Source organism: Schistocerca americana, chromosome 2 (genome assembly GCF_021461395.2).
Source record: "Schistocerca americana isolate TAMUIC-IGC-003095 chromosome 2, iqSchAmer2.1, whole genome shotgun sequence".
Classification (NCBI taxonomy): domain Eukaryota; kingdom Metazoa; phylum Arthropoda; class Insecta; order Orthoptera; family Acrididae; genus Schistocerca; species Schistocerca americana.
The window spans coordinates 699839137-699863839 of NC_060120.1; the positions used below are offsets into that span (position 1 = coordinate 699839137).

The following is a 24703-nucleotide window of genomic DNA, read 5'->3' on the forward strand; positions in this document are numbered from 1 at the left end:
TGCTTCTGTGTGGGCTCTAATCTCTCTGATTTTATCCTCATGGTCTCTTCGCGAGATATTCGTAGGAGGGAGCAACATACTGCTTGACTGTTTGGTGAAGGTATGTTCTCGAAACTTTAACAAAAGCCCGTACCGAGCTACTGAGCGTCTCTCCTGCAGAGTCTTCCACTGGAGTTTATCTATCATCTCCGTAACGCTTTCGCGATTACTAAATGATCCTGTAGCGAAGCGCGCTGCTCTCCGTTGGATCTTCTCTATCTCTTCTATCAACCCTATCTGGTACGGATCCCACGCTGCTGAACAGTATTCAAGCAGTGGGCGAACAAGCGTACTGTAACCTACTTCCTTTGTTTTCGGATTGCATTTCCTTAGGATTCTTCCAATGAATCTCAGTCTGGCATCTGCTTTACCAACGATCAACTTTATATGATCATTCCATTTTAAATCACTCCTAATACATACTCCCAGATAATTTATGGAATTAACTGCTTCCAGTTGCTGACCTGCTATTTTGTAGCTAAATGATAAGGTCTCTATCTTTCTATGTATTCGCAGCACATTACACTTGTCTACATTGTGATTCAATTGCCATTCCCTGCACCATGCGTCAATTCGCTGCATATCCTCCTGCATTTCAGTACAATTTTCCATTGTTACAACCTTTCGATACACCACAGCATCATCTGCAAAAAAACCTCAGTGAACTTCCGATGTCATCCACAAAGTCATTTACGTATATTGTGAATAGCAACGGCCCTATGACACTCCCCTGCGGCACACCCGAAATCACTCTCACTTCGGAAGACTTCTCTCCATTGAGAATGACATGCTGCGTTCTGTTACCTAGGAACTCTTCAATACAATCACACTATTGGTCTGATAGTCCATATGCTCTTACTTTGTTCATTAAACGACTGTGGGGAACTATATCGAACGCCTTGCGGAAGTCAAGAAACGCGGCATCTACCTGTGAACCCGTGTCTATAGCCCTCTGAGTCTCGTGGACGAATAGCGCGAGCTGGGTTTCACACGACCGTCTTTTTCGAAACCCATGCTGATTCCTACAGAGTAGATTTCCAGTCTCCAGAAAAGTCATTATACTCGAACATAATACGTGTTCCAAAATTCTACAACTGATCGACGTTAGAGATTTAGGTCTATAGTTTTGCACATCTGTTCGACGTCCCTTCTTGAAAACGGGGATGACCTGTGCCCTTTTCTAATCCTTTGGATCGATACGCTCTTCTAGAGACCTACTGTATACCGCTGCAAGAAAGGGGGCAAGTTCCTTCGCGTACTCTGTGTAAAATCGAACTGGTATCCCATCAGGTCCAGCGGCCTTTCCTCTTTTGAGCGATTTTAATTGTTACTCTATCGCTCTGTCCTCTATTTCGATATCTACCATTTTGTCATCTGTACGACAATCCAGAGAAGGAACTACAGTGCAGTCTTCCTATGTGAAACAGCTTTGGAAAAAGACATTTAGTATTTCGGCCTTTAGTCTGTCATCCTCTGTTTCAGTACCATTTTGGTCACACAGTGTCTGGACATTTTGTTTTGATCCACCTACCGCTTTGACATAAGACCAAAATTTCTTAGGATTTTCTGCCAAGTCAGTATATAGAACTTTACTTTCGAATTCATTGGACGCCTCTCGCATAGCCCTCATCACACTACATTTCGCATCGCGTAATTTTTGTTTGTCTGCAAGGCTTTGGCTATGTTTATGTTTGCTGTGAAGTTCCCTTTGCTTCCGCAGCAGTTTTCTAACTCGGTTGTTGTACCACGGTGGCTCTTTTCCATCTCTCACGATCTTGCTTAGCACATACTCATCTATCGCATATTGTACGATGGTTTTGAACTTTGTCCACCGATTCTCAACACTATCTGTACTTGAGACAAAATTTTTGTGTTGAGCCGTCAGTTACTCTGTAATCTGCTTTTTGTCACTTTTGCTAAACAGAAAAATCTTCCTACCTTTTTTAATATTTCTATTTACGGCTGAAATCATCGATGCCATAACCGCTTTATGATCGCTGATTCCCTGTTCTGCGTTAACTGTTTTAAATAGTTCGGGTCTGTTTGTCACCAGAAGGTCTAATATGTTATCGCCACATCAGACATTCCGTACCAAGTACACCAGACATCGAACGAACGTGGGGCGTCAAATCAGGAGAGCGAGGAGGCCATGCAATTGGACCTCCCCTTTCGATCGAAAACATGGGATGTGAACAACTGAGTATCTCACTTACATGCACAAAAAAGTGTGCAGGTACACTGTCTAGTTGCATCAGACATTCCGTACACAGTACGGTACATTTTCTCTGCTGAACCCAAGGCGCGTGTGCATTGTTTGTCCTTGATGTCACTGACATTCCAAGCTTCCACTGTTTCGGGATTATTGCCTAGACCATACGTTCCTGTTAGATAGTTGTATTTCGACTCCTATAACAGATCCTTCAGTCCGTGTGCAATCTTTTGAGTCGCACTGTATATAGCATCAGAGAGCCGCCTCACTACGACAGGAGATAACGCTGCTATTTGCTCGTTTCGTCGCTCGCCGACTTCACCGCTTAACTGCGACTCGTTTTATTTCTGTTTCCGTGTGACTATTCCCTACCGGATGGCATGCAGATAATGTATGGCTCTACAAGTATCTTCTTATCTGGTGACTTTGCTGTGACGCACAGTAGATAGCAGGACGAGAAAAACCGGCACCGTCTAATTGGGGAAGTTTCTTAGTCCAAAGTCATCAGTGGCGGAGATTCCTGAAGTACATACATGCTGCAACTCGGCCGTCATGCAGGCTGAGCATCAAGTCTTCCTATGATTGCAAAATAATATTGTTAAGTAGCTACGCTAGATGCAGCTATGCGTTTTGTTGAAAATGGAAGTTCTTGTGGTACGCTTCTAAATGTGCTCCCACAGCATTTGATTTTTTTCTCTTTCTTGTTGCAGGTAGCGTAATTTAGGAATGCTGTTGTCACAATGGCCTCTGTATAGGAGAAAGCGCAATGTGTTTTATGTTTCAGAAAACACGACCTCCTATTACAGTTAAGCGACAGTCCTACAAGAGACTGGCAGTGTTGGCGACACGGCAAGAAGCGGTAGACGCGGAGTGAGAAACGAAGCTGTTCGTACCGTGTGCACGGCATTTCATAGCAGTCCGCGGAAATCGACGCGTCGTGTTCCCATAGGAACGGGCATATGTTAGAGCACTGTGGTGAACATTTTACACAAACGGCTAGATCCCTGTCTATACAAAGTACAACTGTTACAAGCAGCCAGACGGTAGGTACAGAGGTGCTGATTTTGCTGAGAGCGTGCTGAAACGAATCGATACAGACTATGACGCCCTTAACTCTTAGTATACCAAACCTATGTCGTCAACGTTGTTTACCAAGCTGCGGTCTTTGGGGACCCCTTCCTTTTTTTCTTAATTTCTCAACACAGTAGTGTAGATGGGTGCTCAGATTAGGTTCTCTGTACATATATTTTAATTAAATGAGCATTGTTGACATGTTGCTTTATCGTCAAACCAGGTAAACTGAAGAATGTGCGCAAATCGATTCCGTGGCACGGCAACAATAAAAACTGCACGACGAATATTTTCGTCTGTTGTCCGCAGTGCAGAAATTGATTCCTTTCGGCACTGAACACTCCAATAATCACTATCACACAAAAAATGCACTAAGTTCTACATCTGTCCAAATTCTCTTTTTGTTCAAGCGGCATTTGCACTATAATGCTGAAAATGCTGAACGACACGTTATGCTTCAGCATTAATGAAGGCGCTCTAAATTTTATATTAAGGATAATGTGTTCAGTTCACCAGTTCATGATGTGCAAACTCTTGCTGCACGAATACCAGATGCTGTACGGGCCGTGACGGAATAGATATTGGCAAAGACACTGAGAGAAAGTAAGTGCCACCTAGATGTTCTACACACAATAGACAGGGCACTTGTGGAAGTGTATCCATAAACATCTTAAGGAACTGAGCTATCACATGGAACAAACTGCGTAGTTGTATCTAGTATGGCTCCTTAGGAACACTTTTTTTTTTTACTCAGCGAATAACTTTGTTCTCATTGTGTTCGTCAGTGTCGTAAAATGAAGGAACTTTTTTTTTCAGCTTACAGTATGAGAGGATTCGTCAGAAACGTCCCGGCACAGATTGAATAATACGTTATGTTTATCATACAGGCAAGAAGAATTAAATACTCCTATTATTCCTCTTTTGCAGGTGAAGTTTTATTATTGTTTCTAAGGAATATATTTCACCTCACTTTATGAGATTCTACAGAGGTCCACAAAGAAGTAAAAGCGGTAACTGTTTGTTCAACTTTGTTAGGAGATGTGTAGTGTTTCCTGGCAGCATATTTATGTTATCTTAATAGTCATATTATTTACAAGTGCAGGATTGCGATTTAGCACTTATGTTTATGTGTCCTTTGTTTTCTGTCCATCCGTACGTCTTCTGTCAACTACAAGTCACAGTTTTGCATCCCACTGCACATAACCATGCTGCTACAGCCTGGCTGCGCACCACATGAGCTGATCGCTTACAAAAGCTTCGCTGAGCAGTTCTTGAGTATTGCTCGAACTCTCGCACCTTCGCTTAAATAAATTAACGGAAAAGAGAGAAGATTAAAAGAAAAGAAAAGAAGGATAAACTGAAAAGTATTAAAATATCCCTAGTCCAGAATTTACCGAGCAAAGTTGTGAGGGATGAAAAAGCCCACCGTGGATCAGTAACCACGTAAGAAAGATCCTAAGACAGCAATAATGTTTCATCATAGATTTAAACGTACTCAGAGCCTAAATCAGAAACAAAAAATCAACGAAGTATTAGGAAAGCAATGCGCCAAGCATTCAATGAATCCGAAAGTAAAATTTTGTCAACTGATGTGACAAAAAATCCAATGAAGCTTTGGTCGTACGTTAAGTCAGTAAGCAGGTCGATATCACGTATTCGGGCACTCACTGACCAGACTGGCAACGGAACGGAAGATGCTGAATTCGGTCTACCAAATGATAGATGTTGACATAAGTGATTGCGAATCATAAAATCACCCAGAATCGCTCAAAAAAGGAAAGATATCTATCCGGGATGGAGATACCTGTGACATGTGAAAAAACTTGTTACCCTTTTAGAAGCAGTCTGTCGTAGGTCGCTAGAGGAAAAAGCGTACCAAGCAATTTCCCGTTTGCAAGAAGGATCTTCGAGCACATGCATGTAACTGTAGGTCTATATCGATGACGTCAATATGTTGTAGAAGTATGGAATATGTTTTATACTGACGCATTAGCTACTCCAGTACACGCTTTGCTGTGGCTCTAATTAAACGGAAAAGAAAGAAAAGAGAAAAGATATGTTTCCAATATGTGTGGGAACTGGATTTACGTCTCAGTCTTCTCCCCGCTGTCCCTGTCAATCTCTTCCTCCCCCTCTATTTGTCTGTCTCCTCCTCCTTCTCTTTCTATCTGCTCGTCACCTCTGACCCGTTCTCTCTGTCCATCTTCCCTCCCTCCCCCCCCCCCCCACTCCGTTTCCCCTGCCAACTCTCTCCGTCCATCTCCTTCTTTGCACTTCCTATGTGCGTTTCCATTTCCTCTCACGCCTTTGTCCACGCCTTTGATCTTGAGCCTTGTTTATTATTATGGCAAATTCAGATCCTGTAACATCATTGTAATCACTCGCTGATAAACTATAAGCACAACTTTCTTGTTCGCTAACAACGCTTCACTATTGTGTGTGTGTGTGTGTGTGTGTGTGTGTGTATTACATATATGTATGAGGGGATGTATTTAGTCACATCTCTGCACTGAACTATTTCACAGTTGATACGTGACTCACAGTATGTCACACAGATTACTTCTCGTCTCACTCAGTGAATAAAAATTTCAATTTGTAATCATACTCCTCTAAGAAACAACTTGAAGTTCCCACTTACAACACAACCATTGAGGTGAGCACCAAAATATTTTCGAATTCATGTTCAGACACCCGGGAATTAGAGCACTGTGGGCCACTGTTACTTTCATAACGTAAATAAGCACATCGGACAACAATACTATAATCACCTCCAGGTGACATGACGCTAATACAAATTGTAGTGGGACGGGAAATTGAAGCGTCACCCATCCACCAGTGTCAGCCCAGTTTGCAGGTGAATATAAACTTAATTTGGGGTTTTGTTTATGTATTTTTGTAATATTTGTAATGGTTGTGAAGTATCTAAAGTTTGTATTTATTTTTATGTTTCGTGTACGGAGATGGCGGCGCAACGAACGGAGACAGCATCTTCACTGCCGGGACCAGAGAGAAAATTGCTGGCCACTATACGTCGCGGGTCGACAGCCAAAGAGCAACAGAAGATCCTGAAACCGAGTTGTTGCGTCGTGCTTCTAAAAACTGGAAAAATAAGAATTTGTAATGTTTGTACAACAATGACGTCATAGAAAGTTTAATCATGTTGTAAATGTTCAGTCCTATCTTGTCAAGGCTCAGGTTCACGTCTTTATGTAGGAAGATAATAAACTAGTGGATGCTACTAAAGTTTAAGTACGTGTTCCGATAATTTATTTATGAAGAATTATGTTAATGAATTACTAATTTTATTTGACAAGATTATTAATTTGTACAACGTTCATCGCGAGTTTGAGTCTTGAAAGTTGGAAATACGGAAGCGTCCGATCTAACCCGTCTGCTTTGACCCATGACGTCACAAATATAGCGGAAACGACAATTCCAATATGGCGGATATAGAAACGTTGCATACGTATCACAAAGACGAAAATACATAGAAAAACAACACACACAAAGGTTTCACAAGAACAATCTGCTAACATTGATAGCAAGCAAAGATAATAATAAACAAGTGGTACTCAAGGCCAGGCAGGGGGGGGGGGGGGCGCAGCCCCCCGCCCTGACCCTCCCCCCCCCGCCCCCCCCCCCCCCCCCCCGTCAAAAAAAAACTCCCGACCTAACCTCGTATTCAGGGCTACGCTACAGATCAATGTGTAGGTCAATCAAAAGATAAAAAAAAGAAACAAATAAAAAAAAAGAAAAAAAACAATATTGATTCATTAGACATAACGAGTAGCGACAAAACATATAGACCATAAAGATTGAACAATCTAATGGCAAACTGATAAAAGCCTCATAGACGACGTTAAAACAAAAAGTACAGTAAAAAGGTAACCTATATATTACAGGCCCTAAAACTCCTACTAAGGTAAAGTCAACGAGGCAACATCTACAAACACGCCACACTCACAAACCAAACACCGCGCCGTAATGACGTCACACACCACAACACCCTTACGTCACGGGTCAAAGCCGACGCGTGAGATCGGATGTTTCTGTTGACCCTGAAAGTTTATTCAATGTGGTTCTAATATTTATTACAGCAGATAACTTGCATTAATATAATTTCTGAGAAGAAACAAACGAAATCTAAATTGAAAAAGTTTGCGCAAACCAATTGGACTGAGTGACGTAATTCTGCGCATACGACTCAAATGGTGATGTTTTAATTACAGTTTCGTTCAAGAACCATTCAGAGACAATTTAAAAAGAATTTAAATAATTTTGAAGTGTGTTGTAACTGACGTAGGTGACGAAGTCTGCACATGGTCATATGTCAAAAGAAAATCATTTATACAAAACTTACGTCGTTACACTACACCGTGGCGATCTTAAAAACAGGACTTGTGTGCAACTAAGACACACAGGTACGAAACAAAACATCAAGAGTCCTTCGGAAGTCAACGCGAGTTTTCGTGGAGCCTTCACCAGCCAGCGGCGACTTCGCGGGTGTGGGTATCTGACGGGGCGCAGCCAAGCAGTACGATCACGCAGTTATTGCACGAGAAGGCGCATCTGTTGGGCAGCAGCTGAACGCTGCAAACCCCGACAAACTTTTTCTCCCTAAACTAACAGGCCCAGTACGTCAGCTGGGGAGCGTTCCTCCGGCTGGTATTAGAGGTGTTGCTGAGGGCTTCGCCTGTCTACGGTGGGGCCGGGCGTGGTTGCAGCTAGTGACGTCTCCGGTGTTCGACTCAGCGTCCTGCCGGTTGCGGAAGCGGGGTCGCAGCATCTCAGCGGCTGCATCGACGGCTGTTACTTCTCCAGCCCATAGCAGCACACTGATCACCGAGAACTACAAACTACAATATTAGTGTACGGTGAGTCTGTTTTAAGTTGGAAGTGGAGTGTTGTACATAGGGAGTGTGCTTTTAATAGGATTGTTGATTACAAGTCTGCATGTGTAGCTAGTTAATATCTTACAATAATGTCGGGAAGTGAAATGTCAGACGAAGAGCAATCTGTGTCCGATAGGAGCATGAGATCCCTTTTTAGGGCGATCGCTACATTAAAACAATCTAACGAAGAATCTACTGCTAGATTAAAAGAGGAACTAAAACAGGAATTTAAACAGTCTAACGAAGAATCTACTGCTAGATTAAAAGAGGAGCTAACAAAATCAACAGACAGGTTACAGGAACATCTTAATGAAACCAGTCGAGAATTAAGTGATAAAATAGAGGCTTCTAAAGTTGAAATGCAGGAAAAACTAGTAGGACTGAGTAATAAGATTGCTGATGATTGTAAAAGGATAGAAGAACATATCCAGGAATCGCGTGAGGAAAAAGCTCGCATGCGAAATGATATTACTGACTTAACCAAGAGACTAGATAATGTCAATGTCTTAGTTGTAAATGAAATAGAGAAAAATAACGATAAGTTACGAGATGAATTTTCTATGCAAACAGAAACTGTTCGTAGCGAATTATTAGAATCTATTAAAGAGGTTTCTACCAAACCTGTAGAGATTTCTTCAATAAATAATGTAGAATTAGAGACATTAACTCATCGAGTAGAAAAGGATCATACTGAAATAGAAAACATGAAATTTTTAATTACCGAAATATGCAGTAACCTTGAGACTGCCAAAGATAATAACATTGACGAAGGTACAGAGCGTTCACATCGTGAACACAGTGAAGAATCGATATTAGCTAACCGCGTATTCAATACAGAAATGCGAATACAGGAAATTACTAAACGGTTATCGGAATTAGATAATAATGAAAACATTTCAAGTAGTAGAAGTAATAACGTAATCAGAGACAACAGTCGCATCGTGTTTGCTAGCTCGGACGACAACAACACAAATAAAGAAATCACTGCAAGCACATCCGACGCAACTCCGTCTCTGCAATCTAAACAAAACCCAACTATGTCTCTCGCGGAATGTTGGGATGATATAACGACAAATTCAAATGTAGCAAGTCGATTTCCTGTATTCAAACCAGGATGCTAACTTCATCCTATAATCTTTATAAAAGCTTTTGAAACTTCGTTATCTCCTAAGTGGAGTAATGAAAAACGGATTCAATTTGTAATAGGACATTTAGAAGCAGAAGCTGCGGAATGGGCAGTACTGCATAGAACTGAATTTAGGGACTGGGATGATTTTGTTAAGCAGTTTAAACAAAATTATTGGTCAAGAGGAAAACAACAACACTTAACTTTAGAGTTGTTAGACCCTCCTCCATATTCTAAACGGTGGGGTGATTATAGGAATTATTTCGAATGGCATTTAAACCGTGCTAAATTAATTGAAGAACCAATTGTTTAAAGTCATCTAATACGAGTCCTAATTAGTAGGTTACCGTATTATGTAAAGGAAAGAATGACATAAAGGGAATGGTCACAACCTTGCGAATTATTAGGATATTTAGAACAGTTAGATATACTTAATAGAGAACGGGAAGACGAGAAATTTAGATTTGGTAGAAATGACAATCCTCGAAATAATAATAATTCAGAACCACGAAAATTTAACAACAACAATCATAGCCGGTTTTGTTATATAAAACGTCAGTCTAAAGATAAAGAGAGCCAACACAATCGTGGTAATAACTCTAAAATGCGGAAATTACACAATAACGATAACGAGATAAATTAACCTCAAGTAATTAATGAAGGTCAAGTTGTAGGTGACGTTATCATAGACAGTTCGGAAAACTAGTAAAGTCCTTTAGTACGGGTCGACTAAATGGAACTGTTAGTCAAAATTATACAAGACTCAATTGCAATTTATCATTAAGCTGCCAAAAGGAAGGTGATTGGCAACAAGATTTACTTCAGGAAGACAATCAGATAAGGGAGAATATCACTTATAAACCCGTTATTAAAGGTTATATTAAAGATACCGAAGTAAATATTATAATCGATTCGGGTAGTGAAGTAAGTATTTTATATAAAGAATTATTTCAACTTAAAAGAAAATATTGGAATTTCCCAACCTTACCTGTAACTGGGGTGAAAATTATAGGAGTTACTGGTAAAAGAAGTCAAAATATTACTGAGGAAGTTTATTTAACTTTTGAAATTTCTAAACAATTAATTGCTCACTCTGTACTTGTCGTAGCCAACTTAAATGTGGCCATAATTTTAGGTATAGATTGCCTGTGTAAATATAAAGCTATATTAGATTTTAAAAACTCTTCCTTAACCATCCATAAGGAGGCATGTGCTTTTAAAGTGAGGTTTTCTAATAATCAAGTACCCGACAATTGCTACGAATCCTTACAGATTAAGTACACACAGACCATGGACCTATTAACAGATTCTAGTGATCTTGAATATGAAGTATACCAATGTGAGGCTAGTAATAGTATCGAAACCGAAGTGAAAGAAAAATGTTATTCTACGAATTGTCTATCCGAACAAGAAAAGGAAGAGTTGGAATCTTTATTGTTAGAATTTAGAGCCGTCTTCTCAGATGAACCGGGGAGAATCAAAGATTACGCTTGTAAACTTAAGATTAAAGATCAAAAACCATTCTTTAAGAAACCTTATACTATTCCAGTATAATTCAAAGAACCGGCTAGTAGAGAAATAAGTAAGATGCTAGAACAAAATATTATCGAACGATCATGTAGTGCTTTTAACAGTCCTTTGTGGGTAATTAAGAAAGCTACTGGTGGGGTACGACTGGTTCTGGATGCTCGTGAATTAAACAAAATTATAGAGATGGAAAGAGACAGACCTATTCCTATGGAGGACGTACTTCTTAAGATTGCTGGTTCTCGTTATATGAGTACAATGGATTTAACTGCTGGCTACCATCAAGTAATATTACACCCGGATTCACGGCAATATACGGCTTTTCTTTTTGAAGGAAGATCATATCAGTTCCAAGTTTTACCTTTTGGACTTAATATTTCAGTGTCAACTTTCATTAGGGCGTTAGATTCTGCTTTGGGTCAGCAATTAGTACAAAAGATTATTTTATATGTAGATGATATTTTGGTAGCCACTAAAACGTGGGAAGAACACGTAATGATATTACGGGAATTGTTTGACCATTTAATTGACAGAGGAATTACTTTAAAATTATCTAAGTCTTACTTCGGAAAGGAGGAAGTGAGATTTTTGGGGCATATAGTGGACAGTAAAGGTATTAGGCCAGACCCAGCACGTACTGAAGCTATTGCTCGATGCCCGAGTCCTAGAAATCGGAAACAACTGAAATCATTCTTAGGAATGGTAGGATTTCTGAGAAGATTTCTTCCAGGGCAGGATATTGTTAATCCTAAATTATTGGATTTATTAAAAGAGAAATTAGTATGGCTCTAGGGAAAAGAGGAAGAGGAAGCTTTTAATAAAATAAAAGGAGCGTTAACAGAAGCCAAAATGTTATACCATCCAGATTTCAATCAGGACTTTTGTATGTGTACGGATGCCTCTGATTATGGTGTGTCTTGCGTAATATTCCAAGGTGATCTGACCAATGAAAAGGGATTATATCAGCCTATTGGATTCGCTAGTAGAACTTTAAATAAACATGAAAGAAACTATTTTGTAACCGAGAAGGAAGCTCTCACAGTAGTATGGGGTTTTCAAAGATTTAGAGGATTATTAATTGGAAGAAAAACAATTGTATGTACTGATCATCAGGCGTTAACCTTCTTGAACAATTGTCGGTTACTTCACTGTAGATTATTACGTTGGGTATTATGCTTGCAAGAATTTCAGTACGAAATTAGGTATATAAAAGGATCTCAAAATGTAGTTTCGGATGCTTTGTCGAGACTTCCAGTAGGAATGGAGAATATTAACATTGCAGAAGAACCAGGAACAAATTACCATGTTTATTTCCTTCTAACTCAGGAGAACGAACGTAAGGTTAAACGGATAGTGACTGCTATTAGATGTAGGGAACTTATACCAAACCTTAATAATGGGGACGAAACAGTTAACACCCGGGGTGTGTGGTTATATTTCAACGACTTGTTGTATTGGAAAGCACAGAGGGAGCACCAGAGATGGAAAATCTGCATTCCGAAAACTGTGGTGTGCGAATTAATTACTTATATTCATGAAGGTTACGAGCATTTTGGAATTCACAAATGTATTAAACATCTAATGAAGTATTATTATTTCAAAAATATGTCCCGTATTGTGAGAAGTATTATTAGGACTTGTGAAACCTGTCAAAAGGTTAATTTTAATAACAACTCTAAGCGTTATAAATTATATACTGTGATTCCCCGAGGTCTGTGGGATCTACTGTCATTAGATTTTTTCGACCCTCTGCCTCGTAGTTCAGGAGGATTTACTTATGTGTTTGTTGTAATGGAATGTTGGTCCAAACATGTGAAGCTATATACTTTGAAACGAGCGAATACAGCAAGCGTTATACGCTGTCTTACTCGAAATTACTTTGTTAACTGGGGCATTCCTAAACGACTTATGTCTGACAACAGTAGTGCCTTTATCAGTCAAAAGTTTCAAGATATGATAAAACAATATGGAATCAAACATATCTTAATTTCGAAATATCACCCTCAAAGTAATTTAGTAGAAAGAGTCATGAAAGAATTAGGACGATTATGTAGAACTTATTGTGCATATAAACATACTCGGTGGGCCAAACTAATGCCTGAATTCGAAAAGATATTAAATGAATTGCCTCATCTAACGACGGGATTATCACCTATAGAAATTTTAGGCAAACGAATTATAGGTGAGCCTTTACTAGCTGCTCTACCTTGGCCACCAGTAAATGAGATCCAACAATGCATTCCAAACGAAAAAATTTGCGAACAGATTGTTAAAAATGCTGAACGGAGAATTAAAAGTTATAATCAACATGCTATAGAACCCTCATTTCAGGTAGGAGATCTTGTATTAGTACGATCTCATCCTAAAAGTTCGAAGATCAATAAGGAATGTAGAAAATTCTTCTTTATCTTTGAAGGTCCATATGTTGTACATAAGATTGTACATCCCAAAGCGTTACTTCTTATGGAACCTTCATCAGGTGTAATTAAAGGATTATATAGTGTTGATCAAATGAATCCCTTCATTCCTAAATAAGTTAATATTTAGTATATGTTACATACGGACGAGCGTTCATAGTTTACTCATGTGAAGTTTTTCGTGATAGTTACGTGTTATTTTAAAGAAATGACATGAAGTTTAAGCAAGTGTTCTACAATAATCTACCGGTACTTCAAAAAGGGAAAGATAACTAAAAGGGGATTTATATGGAAGAAAGTTTTGTTATTAGGTCAGAAGGAATTTTGTATATTTTATATTTACTCGGATAGTAGGAACCACAGGGGATGGTTAATAATTTTAGGACCATGGGCGTCCAGACCTATATGGCTCACGAGAACATAGCAGAGTGCCTTTAATAGAGATTTGTAATAGTGTTAATATAGAACACACCAAACGGGGCTCTCTCGCTTGTTTCTCCTAAATAAATTGGCATTACCCAACAAAGTGTCCGAAGATACAGAAAGCCGTGCCGAGATTCTAAAGAAAGTTTTGCTGGATTTCTTCTTGACCTCAGGCATAAATAAAGCATTAGGGAAAAGAACGACGTAAAGTAAATAGTACTATTAGTTATTGTGAGAAACTTATTAGTAATATACATTTTGGAAAGAATAACTCTAGTAAACGAATAAAACTGAAACTAACCTATCACAATTTGAACGCTCTGTCCTAATGTAACAACGTTAAAGAACGTACTAAATTATTATTTACTAGCAACTATTAAATGAAAAGGAGTAATCTCCATATATTCGGTTGTGAATTACCATAATAGCACAATTAAAAGTAAATGACAAATAGTCACAACAATATTGTCATAAAAGGATTGAATCTATCTAAGAGCAAGGACTTTACATTAAGGAAATGTGAGAAAAATGTATAATATTAACATTTAAATATTGTATATAGAAGAAGTTTTATTTTCGGTTAAAACCTGACAAACTGAGCTTGTGGGTGGGGTATGTAGTGGGACGCGAAATTGAAGCGTCACCCATCCACCAGTGTCAGCCCAGTTTGCAGGTGAATATAAATTTAATTTAGGGTTTTGTTTATGTATTTTTGTAATATTTGTAATGATTGTGAAGTATCTAAAGTTTGTATTTATTTTTATGTTTCATGTACGGAGATGGCGGCGCAACGAACGGAGACAGCATCTTCACTGCCGGGACCAGAGAGAAAATTACTGGCCACTATACGTCGCGGGTCGACAGCCAAAGAGCAACAGAAGATCCTGAAACCGAGTTGTTGCGTCGTGCTTCTAAAAACTGGAAAAATAAGAATTTGTAATGTTCCTACAACAATGGCGTCATAGAAAGTTTAATCATGTTGTAAATGTTCAGTCCTATCTTGTCAAGGCTCAGGTTCACGTCTATATGTAGGAAGATAATAAACTAGTGGATGCTACTAAAGTTTAAATACGTGTTCCGAGAATTTATTTATGAAGAATTATGTTAATGAATTACTAATTTATTTGACAAGATTATTAATTTTGACAACGTTCATCGCGAGTTTGAGTCTTGAAAGTTTATACAACGTGGTTCTAATATTTATTAAAGCAGATAACTTGCATTAATATAATTTCTGAGAAGAAACAAACGACATCTAAATTGAAAAAGTTTGCGCAAACCAATTGGACTGAGTGACGCAATTCTGCGCATACGACTCAAATGATGATGTTTTAATTACAGTTTCGTTCGAGAACCATTCAGAGACAATTTAAAAAGAATTTAAATAGTTTTGAAGTGTGTTGTAACTGACGTAGGTGACGAAGTCTGCACATGCCCGTCATATGTCAAAAGAAAATCATTTATACAAAACTTACATCGTTACACTACAAAATACCGCATCTAGTCTTAATAACGGCATCAACTCGAGGAAGAAGGGGGTCTACAAGATTCTTAACATTTACCCTAATTAGTTGAACCCATTCATTGATGATTTGATCCCAAAGAGCTGGCAAATTGCGTCGAAAATTGACTGCTGTGTTTCACTTGCTGTTCCAAATAGTCCCAGAGGTTTTCTGTGGCATTAAGATGGCTAAATTATCGGGCTAGTCGAGGTGCAATAGAGTACCTGAATGTTTGTGAAACCAGGAACGTATATGTGCAGCCCTCTGAACACAACTGTCGTCAACCTGGAAAACGAGAGTGTCCACAACGTACTCATCAAAAAGATGTAGAAGAAATGGCAACACTTGGTCACCGACAACGTTCAAATAAACCTCCGCCTTGAACTACACCTACGACTCGTCGGCCCACACTAAAAGTCTCCAGTCAGCTACCATCCACTTTCCATATTGCTGCGCCAACTGAAAACGTGCAGCTTTTTGTGCCGCTGGAGCCACCACCTTTCGTGAGTTGATGATGATGATGATGATGATAAGGTCCCATACTCCGAGGAGCGTAGGGGACGATGCGGGAGACCCGCACCGCCTACTAGGTAAGGTCCTAGCGGAGGTGGTTTCGCATTGCCTTCCTCCGACCGTAATGGGGATAAATGATGATGATGAAGACGACACAACAACACCCAGTCAGTCGAGGCAGGGAAAATCCCTGACCTCGACGGGAATCGAACCTGGGACCCCGTGCGTGGAAACGCTACCGCAAAAGTACCCTACTCCAAATATTCAGTGAATGCAGTTCCCTTCGCAACGTTCGCTTGGAAACTGGTCGAGATGGAGCCGCATTCACTGACAGCAGTAATTCCTGTCGGGATGCAAAGCGACTGTCACTGACAGGGGGTTACCCTTGTCCCTGGTCCCTATCGGACTACTGGTCTGTGGCCGTGTACACGGCTGCGCGAGTTTCAACATCCCTGGTAGAGGAGTTGGACAGCAAGAAATCCGGCAATTTTATTCACACTGTGGTCTCAGGCACGTAGGAACACGATAACTTCCTTCTACCATTATGTCATGCATCCTACTCGACTCCCCTTGCGGATTTCATTGGATACAACTGACTGGGGTATACAAACCACTTCACTGTCGTGAATTAAGTCATCGTTGTAGCTTCACTAATATTTTGTCTGGTGACCATATCAAACACGTACATACCCCTTCATTGTTGGGCTAGTGACACTCTTGCACTGAAACAGTCGCTAAAAAGGGGTTTTGATTAATCGCCTATTTTGTTTGTGTTAGAGACGAACAGTGCTTCACAAGAATAAGAGACACGCCCAAAGGTATTCACCTGTGAGTAAAAAAATTACTACGACAATCCCGATCGTAAATAACCACACAGTTCATTTTTCTACTGCATACCGCAAAACAGTCGAGATTTTAGAGGGTTCCTAGAGAAATATAAACTGAGACGGAAACCTGTATTCGAAAACATCATCTACCGAGGCAACAGAGCATCACATTCGTGGGAGACAAGGTCTTTCTACGCAGCAACTAGGTCCATCTTCTCCACTGGTGATCATAGCAATCAGTCATGATCATTGTGTAACAAACAACATTGCGTTCCGCCTACTGTCCGTTAGTGTGCAACGCCACGTTTGCTGCTGAAGGGATGGCCTGGTGGCAGGCGCCGGCGCCCTGTAGCTCGTTAGATGAAGTTTCTGGAGATGGGTTCCTATCCTCAATTTGTTCCTCAAGACACATTCTAAAACCTCTCGATGTTTGTCGCAACATATCTAGGACTTCTTGTATAAGTGGCTGGTAATGAAATCTCTGGGTTTGTAGTATTTTTTCTAATATTCTAATAAGTCAATGTCGAAACTATTTTACAGTAACCATGGTATTTAAAAGAAAGTACCTGCTCTATTATTTCTCACCTGCTAAATACTTTTGCCTTTTCCAATCAGCCATTTTCCAAGCAGCCATAGTTTTCGATGTGTTCTCGATATTAACAAGCTATACGCTGTTACTGTTAGGACGTGGTCATCTACAATCGAAACCGTCTCCCACCAAGACAACAGAGCATCGCATTTATAGGAGACAAAGCCTGTCTCACAACAGATAGCTCCATCTTCTCCACTCGCGACCGTGGCAATCAGTCGTGATCACTGAATAACAACAACATTGTGAGACGTTCTGCCTTTGATCCATCAGCGTACAAAGTCACATATGCTGCCGAACGGGCGGCCTAATGGCAGGCGCTGGCTACTTCGATGCTCTGTAGCATTGTTGGACGTTTCTGACGTGGGTTCCTGTCCTCGATTTGTTCCTAACGACATACTCCACAATCCGTCGAAGTTTCTCGCAATATTTCTGGGACACACTGTAGAAAGATATGAAGAAAGACCTCAAAACTGTTAAATGAAACATCAGCTCCTAAGCCACTTTTTTGTTCTTTCTTTTATTATTTATTTCAAAAATGAGATGAGTATTAAAACAGAAAGATATGAGAAGAACGAAAACAGCAAAAACGGTTTTATGCTGCACATTTTAAGTTGCTGCGGGATGCTGCGAGAGATAAAATTAGAACCGATAGTATCTGAGATGAGTTGAAAACAAGGAAGATGGAAGGAAGATAACGGTTTAACGTCCAGTCGACATCGAGATCCTTAAAGACGGAGCCTAAGCTCGGACTGTTTCAAGGATGAGGAAAGAAAACGCCGTGACGTTTCAAAGGAACCATCCCAGCATTTGCCTGGAACTAAACAGGGAAATCACGAAAATTTAAATCTGCACGGTCGCGCAGATCTGAATCGTCTTCCTCCTGAATGAGTTAAACACAAAGAACTAGATAAATGTTTCTCACCAAAGAAATAGGAGATGTTGACAGGCTCCAGGCAAGTTGGATTCCACAGTTCATTAGTTACGGGGAGGGATTATACTCAGTCTTGTGCAGAATAAGCAGAAGAAGATGATTTTTTGTTATTGTAACGTGTCTTTCTGATACGACCGCCAAGTTCTATGCGTGTGACGGAATTTTCGGCATGCTTGTCAGCACACATGATGGCCAGTAACATAGCAGAGTTTGCTCGTGCGTTGTTGGCTCATCTGAGCTGTGCTGTTCAACGAGACATTAAAAACGAATCAAAATGCACAAACATAGAGACAGACAGAAAGAGACAAAATTCCTACTACTAAGACAGCCTTAAAGAAAACAAGTCAAAAATGTGTTATCTGTAAACTTGTCTAAGCTGCTCGTCCGTTTCGCTATTTTTTTATTTTTTATTTTTTTGTAAGCGCAGCTCTGTACTTAGTAGTAGACACTTCACGTCACGCCCGAAACGTTCGCCGTTGCCAAACTGCCATAATAATTGGTCAGTTTATTTCCAATTCCTTGTCTGGCTTTCTTTCTTGATGTGTTTGGATCTTGAATCCTATGTCTGACCCTTTTATTTCATATTTCATCACACATGATAACCATACAAAAAACGCACGCAACGATACAAACGAAATTCACACGTTTCATACACAGCTTTAACTAAACGCTACTGGATCCTTCCGCACAAGACGCGATTCAGCCTCAGATATTCAGTTATTATTCACAGAGATAGGCTTACATGAGATACACTCCACACGACATTGTGTGAAGCTGAATTTTTGAAGACTGCAATTCATCGTTGCGTCTGGGTCATTAGGATCATAAATACGAGTATAATAACCTAACTAAAAGAAATTGCGTAGCGCAGTTGTTAGCACATAAACCTGCCGTGCGTAAAGTCGTAGGTTCGTGTCTCGTCAAATGCAGCGAATTTTTTTTCTGAATCTAATCAGAAGAATTTGATCATTATTTTGATTCTATTAATTGATTTAAAAGTCATTTATAGTTATTAGAATGCTACTCACCGGAGAGGAAGAAACATTTTGCGCTGGGAGCGCAGCTAACGCCTGCTAGCACCCGCATGTAGCCAACAACAGTGAAGACAACAGGTGTTTCAGCGAGATCCGATGTTGGTGTGGCGGCACGGACGAGACGGTGCGTCTGGAATACAGGCGCCTCAGTGGCCCCGATAAGGATCAGCACGCGCGCTGCCTGTGACAACCCGCCAGAGGTGACACCGGTCCCACTGTTACCTAACAGCCGCTAGCAAGCCTAGCGACCCGTCTGCAGAGACAACAGCGGCGCGTGGTGGGAACCGCAGCGTTCAACCTAACCTCACAGCGCTAATAGACCGGCTTTTCTTGTCACGGAGGAGGAATGGACAGTGTCTTGAAAGGAGAATATAAGATGAACATCAACAAAAGCAAAACGAGGATAATGGAATGCAGTCGAGTTAACTCGGGTGATGCTGAGGGAATTAGATTAGGTTCAGATGGTTCAAATGGCTCTAACCACTATGGGACTTAACATCTGAGGTCATCAGTCCCCTAGAACTTAGAACTACTTAAACCTAACTAACCTAAAAACATCACACACATCCATGCCCGAGGCAGGATTCGAACCTGCCACCGTAGCGGTCACGCGGCTCCAGCCTGAAGCGCCTAGAACCGCAAGGCCACAGCGGCCGGCTAGGAAATGAGACACTTAAAGTAGTAAAGGAGTTTTGCTATTTCGGGAGCAAAATAACTGATGATGGTCGAAGTAGAGAGGATATAAAATGTAGACTGCCAATGGCAAGGAAAGCGTTTCTGAAGAAGAGAAATTTGTTAACATCGAGTATAGATTTAAGTGTCAGGAAGTCGTTTCTGAAAGTATTTGGATGGAGTGTAGCCATGTATGGAAGTGAAACATGGACAATAAATAGCTTAGACAAGAATAGAATAGAAGCTTTCGAAATGTGGTGCTACAGAAGAATGCTGAAGATCAGATGGGTAGATCACATAACTAATGAAGAGGTATTGAATAGAATTGGGGAGAAGAGGAGTTTGTGCCACAACTTGACAAGAAGAAGGGATCGGTTGGTAGGACATGTTCTGGGGCATCAAGGGATCACCAATTTGGTATTGGAAGGCAGGATGGAGGGTAAAAATCGTAGAGGGAGACCAAGAGATGAATACACTAAGCAGATTCAGAAGGATGTAGGTTGCAGTGGTTACTCAGAGATGAAGAAGCTTGCACAGGGTAGAGTAGCATGGAGAGCTGCATCAAACCAGTCTTACGACTTAAGACCACAACAACAACAACGAGGAGGGAGGTAGGCTCAACTTCACTGCTCAGAAGTAGGGAAGAGACAAAACGACCAGTTAAAAGTGATACCGTTATTTTAGTTCTGAATAACCGGTGTTTTTCGGTATTTGTTTGGTCTTAATTATAACAAATGGTTCAAATGGCTGTGAACACTATGGGACTTACCATCTGAGGTCATCAGTCCCCTAGAACTTAGAACTACTTAAACCTAACTAACCTAAGGACATCACACACATCCATGCCCGATGCAGGATTCGAACCTGCGACCGTAGCAGCCGCGCGGTTCCGGACTGAAGCGCCTAGAACCGCTCGGCCACAGCGGCCGGCTCTTGATTGTAACAGGTTGTATTACTTTTTACAAAGAACCACATAAAGAAACAGAATATCAATCTGTCATAGCAGTAGAGCTAATATTTTTGGTTTTTTAAATACAAGTTCCTTTAAAACAAGTAATCCTGATTCGTACAATTTCCATTGCTTTGATATACTGGGTTATTATATAAAATGAAAAAAGCGTCACTGCTATTTTAATAATAACATTGAGAGTTAAAAAAGAGCAAAACAAACAAACAAACAAACAAACACACACACACACACACACACACACACACACACACACATATGTGACGTAAGAATCGGTACAGCATTGCTGAGAGAGTAATGAACCTAGTGATCCTTTCGTTTGTTGGGAACAGAGTAAAAGGACTATGTCAGCTTTGTCGTCTGTACCCCTTCGATATTTATCGATGGTAGAAAGTTCTGTGCCTTCTGAAAGACTGATATCCGTCTTTGAATGATATTGTTTCTGATGAAAGGAGTCGACATACACATCAACACATCATAGAATAAGTATTTATGCATAAACTGGACAATAAATATTGTTCATTACAGTAATTCATTATTGCCATTTTAACGATTGTTATATAAATATTCCTGGTAAAGGATGTTTTACTACTATCTAAAATGTTCGTTTGAATTTTTTGAATGAGCATTTTTAGTCTTACCAGAAAATACAATCGTATTCATATTCTTGTTAAAAAGGAAATAAATATGTTTGGCTACAAACCTGGTTTATCGTTCGAAACAATTACAGAAAAAAACGCCACAAATTTTGCAACAGCTTATTATCTGTCCTGCCATTACTATGAAATAACAAAAAAGAAAGGAAATTAAAGCAACTGTAATAAATTAAAAACTTAACAGTTCCTTCATAATTTAGAGTAAAAACAGAATGTAGTTGATCTGCTGCCTGCATCTATATAATATGCCTTTATCTGCTTGTAGCCCCTGAAACCTGACAACACGAAAAACTGAGATCTCCAACATTATAGTTTGCACACTTTAGCACTGACTGTTCGTAACGCCCAAGTAAATATTGGTGTGATACTCGATTACAAAACAGTTTTCGAGCACAGTTTCAGAAAATTAGAATCAATAGGAGGATACTGGTGATTTTTAGTACTATTCAGCCTGTTATTATTTTTCGAGAACAGCGGCGACCTTTAAATACGCTAAGTTTTCTTTTATTTACCTGTTTTATTTGTTATTTTCATTCTACATATATTGAAACATATAGTGCCAATGTCTGAGTGAGTCTTATAACTTTTAAACCTTTATTCGATAACAATGTTTATTATTAGGAATAATAACAATAACGAACCGAAAATCTGTTGTTTCCACGACGTTATTTTGCGTAATTATAACAGCCAGGTTCACCTGGAGATGAAAAACTCGCGGTATAAGCGAAAAGTGGTTGTTCCATCCCTACGTAGTAGCTCCCACGCGGACGCAGCAGCTCCTCCACATGGGCCAGTCTTTACGAGTCCCCAGCTTCACAGTCGGAGGCACCGATGGCTGCATATTCCTCTCATGGATACATCTATCAATAGGAAACGATGAAAACACAACGATAATCTTTTCGATTTACACGAGCAGTCCGTATACAGCCATTGGAGCTACCTGTATGAGCATTATCCAGAAGCAAAACACTAAAGGCAACAAACCAGTTCTATGTAGTGTAACATTAAAATTATGTAAACACAACAGAAAAAAAAGTTTGTCAGCCCTATGAGACATCGCACTAATACCTCTATCCCCGATAACGGCCTCAATTCGGAGAGGCATATACACTACTGGCCATTAAAATTGCTACACCAAGAAGAAACGAAGATGATAAACGGGTATTCATTGGACAAATATATTATACTAGAACTGACATGTGATTACATTTTCACGCAATTTGGGTGCATAGATCCTGAGAAATCAGTACCCAGCACAACCACCTCTGGCCGTAATAACGGCCTTGATACGCCTGGGCATTGAGTCAAACAGAGCTTGGATGGCGTGTGCAGGTACAGCTAGCTGCCCATGCAGCTTCAACACGATACCACAGTTCATCAAGAGTAGTGACTGGCGTAGTGTGACGAGCCAGTTGCTCGGCCACCATTGACCAGACGATATCAATTGGTGAGAGTTCTGGAGAATGTGCTGGCCAGGGAGGGAGTCGAACATTTTCTGTATCCAAAAAGGTCTGTACACGATCTGCAACATGCGGTCGTGCATTATCCTGCTGAAATGTAGGGTCTCGCAGGGATCGAGTGAAGAGTAGAGCCACGTGTCGTAACACATCTGAAATGTAACGTCCACTGTACAAAGTGCCGTCAGTGCGAACAAGAGGTGACCGAGACGTGTAACCAATGGCACCCCATACCACCACTCCGGGTGATTTGCCAGTATGGCGATGACGAATACACGCTTCCAATGTGCGTTCATCACGATGTCGCCAAACGCGGATGCGACCATCATGATGCTGTAAACAGAACCTGGATTCATCCGAATGAATGACGTTTTGCCATTCGTGCACCCAGGTTCGTCGTTGAATACACCATCGCAGGCGCTCCTGTCTGTGTTGCAGCGTCAAGGGTAACCGCAGCCACGGTCTCCGAGCTGATAGTGCATGCTGCTGCAAACGTCGTCGAACTGTTCGTGCAGATGGTTGTTGTCTTGAAATCGTCCCCATCTGTTGACTCAGGGATCGAGACGTGGCCGCACGATCCGTTACAGCCATGCGGATAAGATGCCTGTCATCTCGACTGCTAGTGATACGAGGCCGTTGGGATCCAGCACGCCGTTCCGTATTACCCTCCTGAACCCACCGATTCCATATTCTGCTAACAGTCATTGAATCTCGGCCAACGCGAGAGGCAATGTCGCGATACGATAAACCGCAATCGCGATGGGCTACAATCCGACCTTTATCAAAGACGGAAACGTGATGGTACGCATTTCTCCTCCTTACACGAGGCATCACAACAACTTTTCACCAGGCAACTCCGGTCAACTGCTGTTTGTGTATGAGAAATTGGTTGGAAACTTTCCACATGCCAGCACGTTGTAGGTGTCGCTACCGGCGTCAACCTTGTGTGAATGCTCTGAAAAGCTAATCATTTGCATATCACAGCATCTTCTTCCTGTCGGTTAAATTTCGCGTCTGTAGCACGTCATCTTCGTGGTGTAGCAATTTTAATGGCCAGCAGTGTAATGCACAAGTTTCCCCAGGTATGCCACATCCCGCGCAAGCCACTCATTACTAAGCAGATCCCGTAGCGCTATCCAACTGATGGAATGTAAACAGTCTGCGCCATACACCGAAAAAATTGGCAAATTTAATTCAAGCTGTGGTTCAAAAAATGGCTCTGAGCACCATGAGACTTAACATCTATGGTCATCAGTCCCCTAGAACTTAGAACTACTTAAACCTAACTAACCTAAGGACATCACACAACACCCAGCCATCACGAGGCAGAGAAAATCCCTGACCCCGCCGGGTCAAGCTGTGGTCATGTGCAAGTAGAAACACGGTAGATTCTTTCTGCAATTTCGTCATCCTACGGCGCTGACTCCATACAACAGACTGTCACACACACATCATCCCACTGCTATGACATACGCCGCTTGGAGGGTTGCACGGCGCCCTGGTACCAGTTCTACACCGCACAGCGCTCCAAAGCGAACAGTGTGCCCTGTGAAGGAGTTGCTAATACCTTCTGATGCAGTGGAACAAATGAAGAACGTGATTCGCTCGACTGAACAATCAATACTCGATAGTATACCAGCAAGTAACTCATAAAAAAACGTCAAAAGTATTTCTTAATCCAAGTACGTGTCTAACTACAGATTCACTAGTCTTCGGATTTGTGCTTATTACAGAGTAACTCCGTTAACACGAACCTAAGGGGTCGAAAAATCAAGAGTTTGCGTTAAAAAATTCGTGTTAAGTGAAAAACACAAATTTTAATACGTATACATGTACAGTAGAACAGAA

General features: G+C 40.7%; 1 protein-coding gene across 3 annotated transcripts in view; it reads right to left on the reverse strand.

Moving 5' to 3' along the window:
* The window catches only part of LOC124595134 (uncharacterized protein C1683.06c-like), a 200176-nt gene that overhangs the window by 69741 nt on the left and 105732 nt on the right, over positions 1-24703 (reverse strand). Inside the window, exon 1 of one of the 3 annotated variants that reach the window (XM_047133733.1) lies at positions 19098-19281. The exons of the other annotated variants lie outside the window; for them this stretch is intronic. Coding sequence (XP_046989689.1) covers positions 19098-19114 — 17 coding nt within the window. The 5' untranslated portion in view covers positions 19115-19281. Of the gene's footprint in view, positions 1-19097; positions 19282-24703 lie in introns of those variants that run through there. 3 annotated transcript variants of the gene reach the window in all.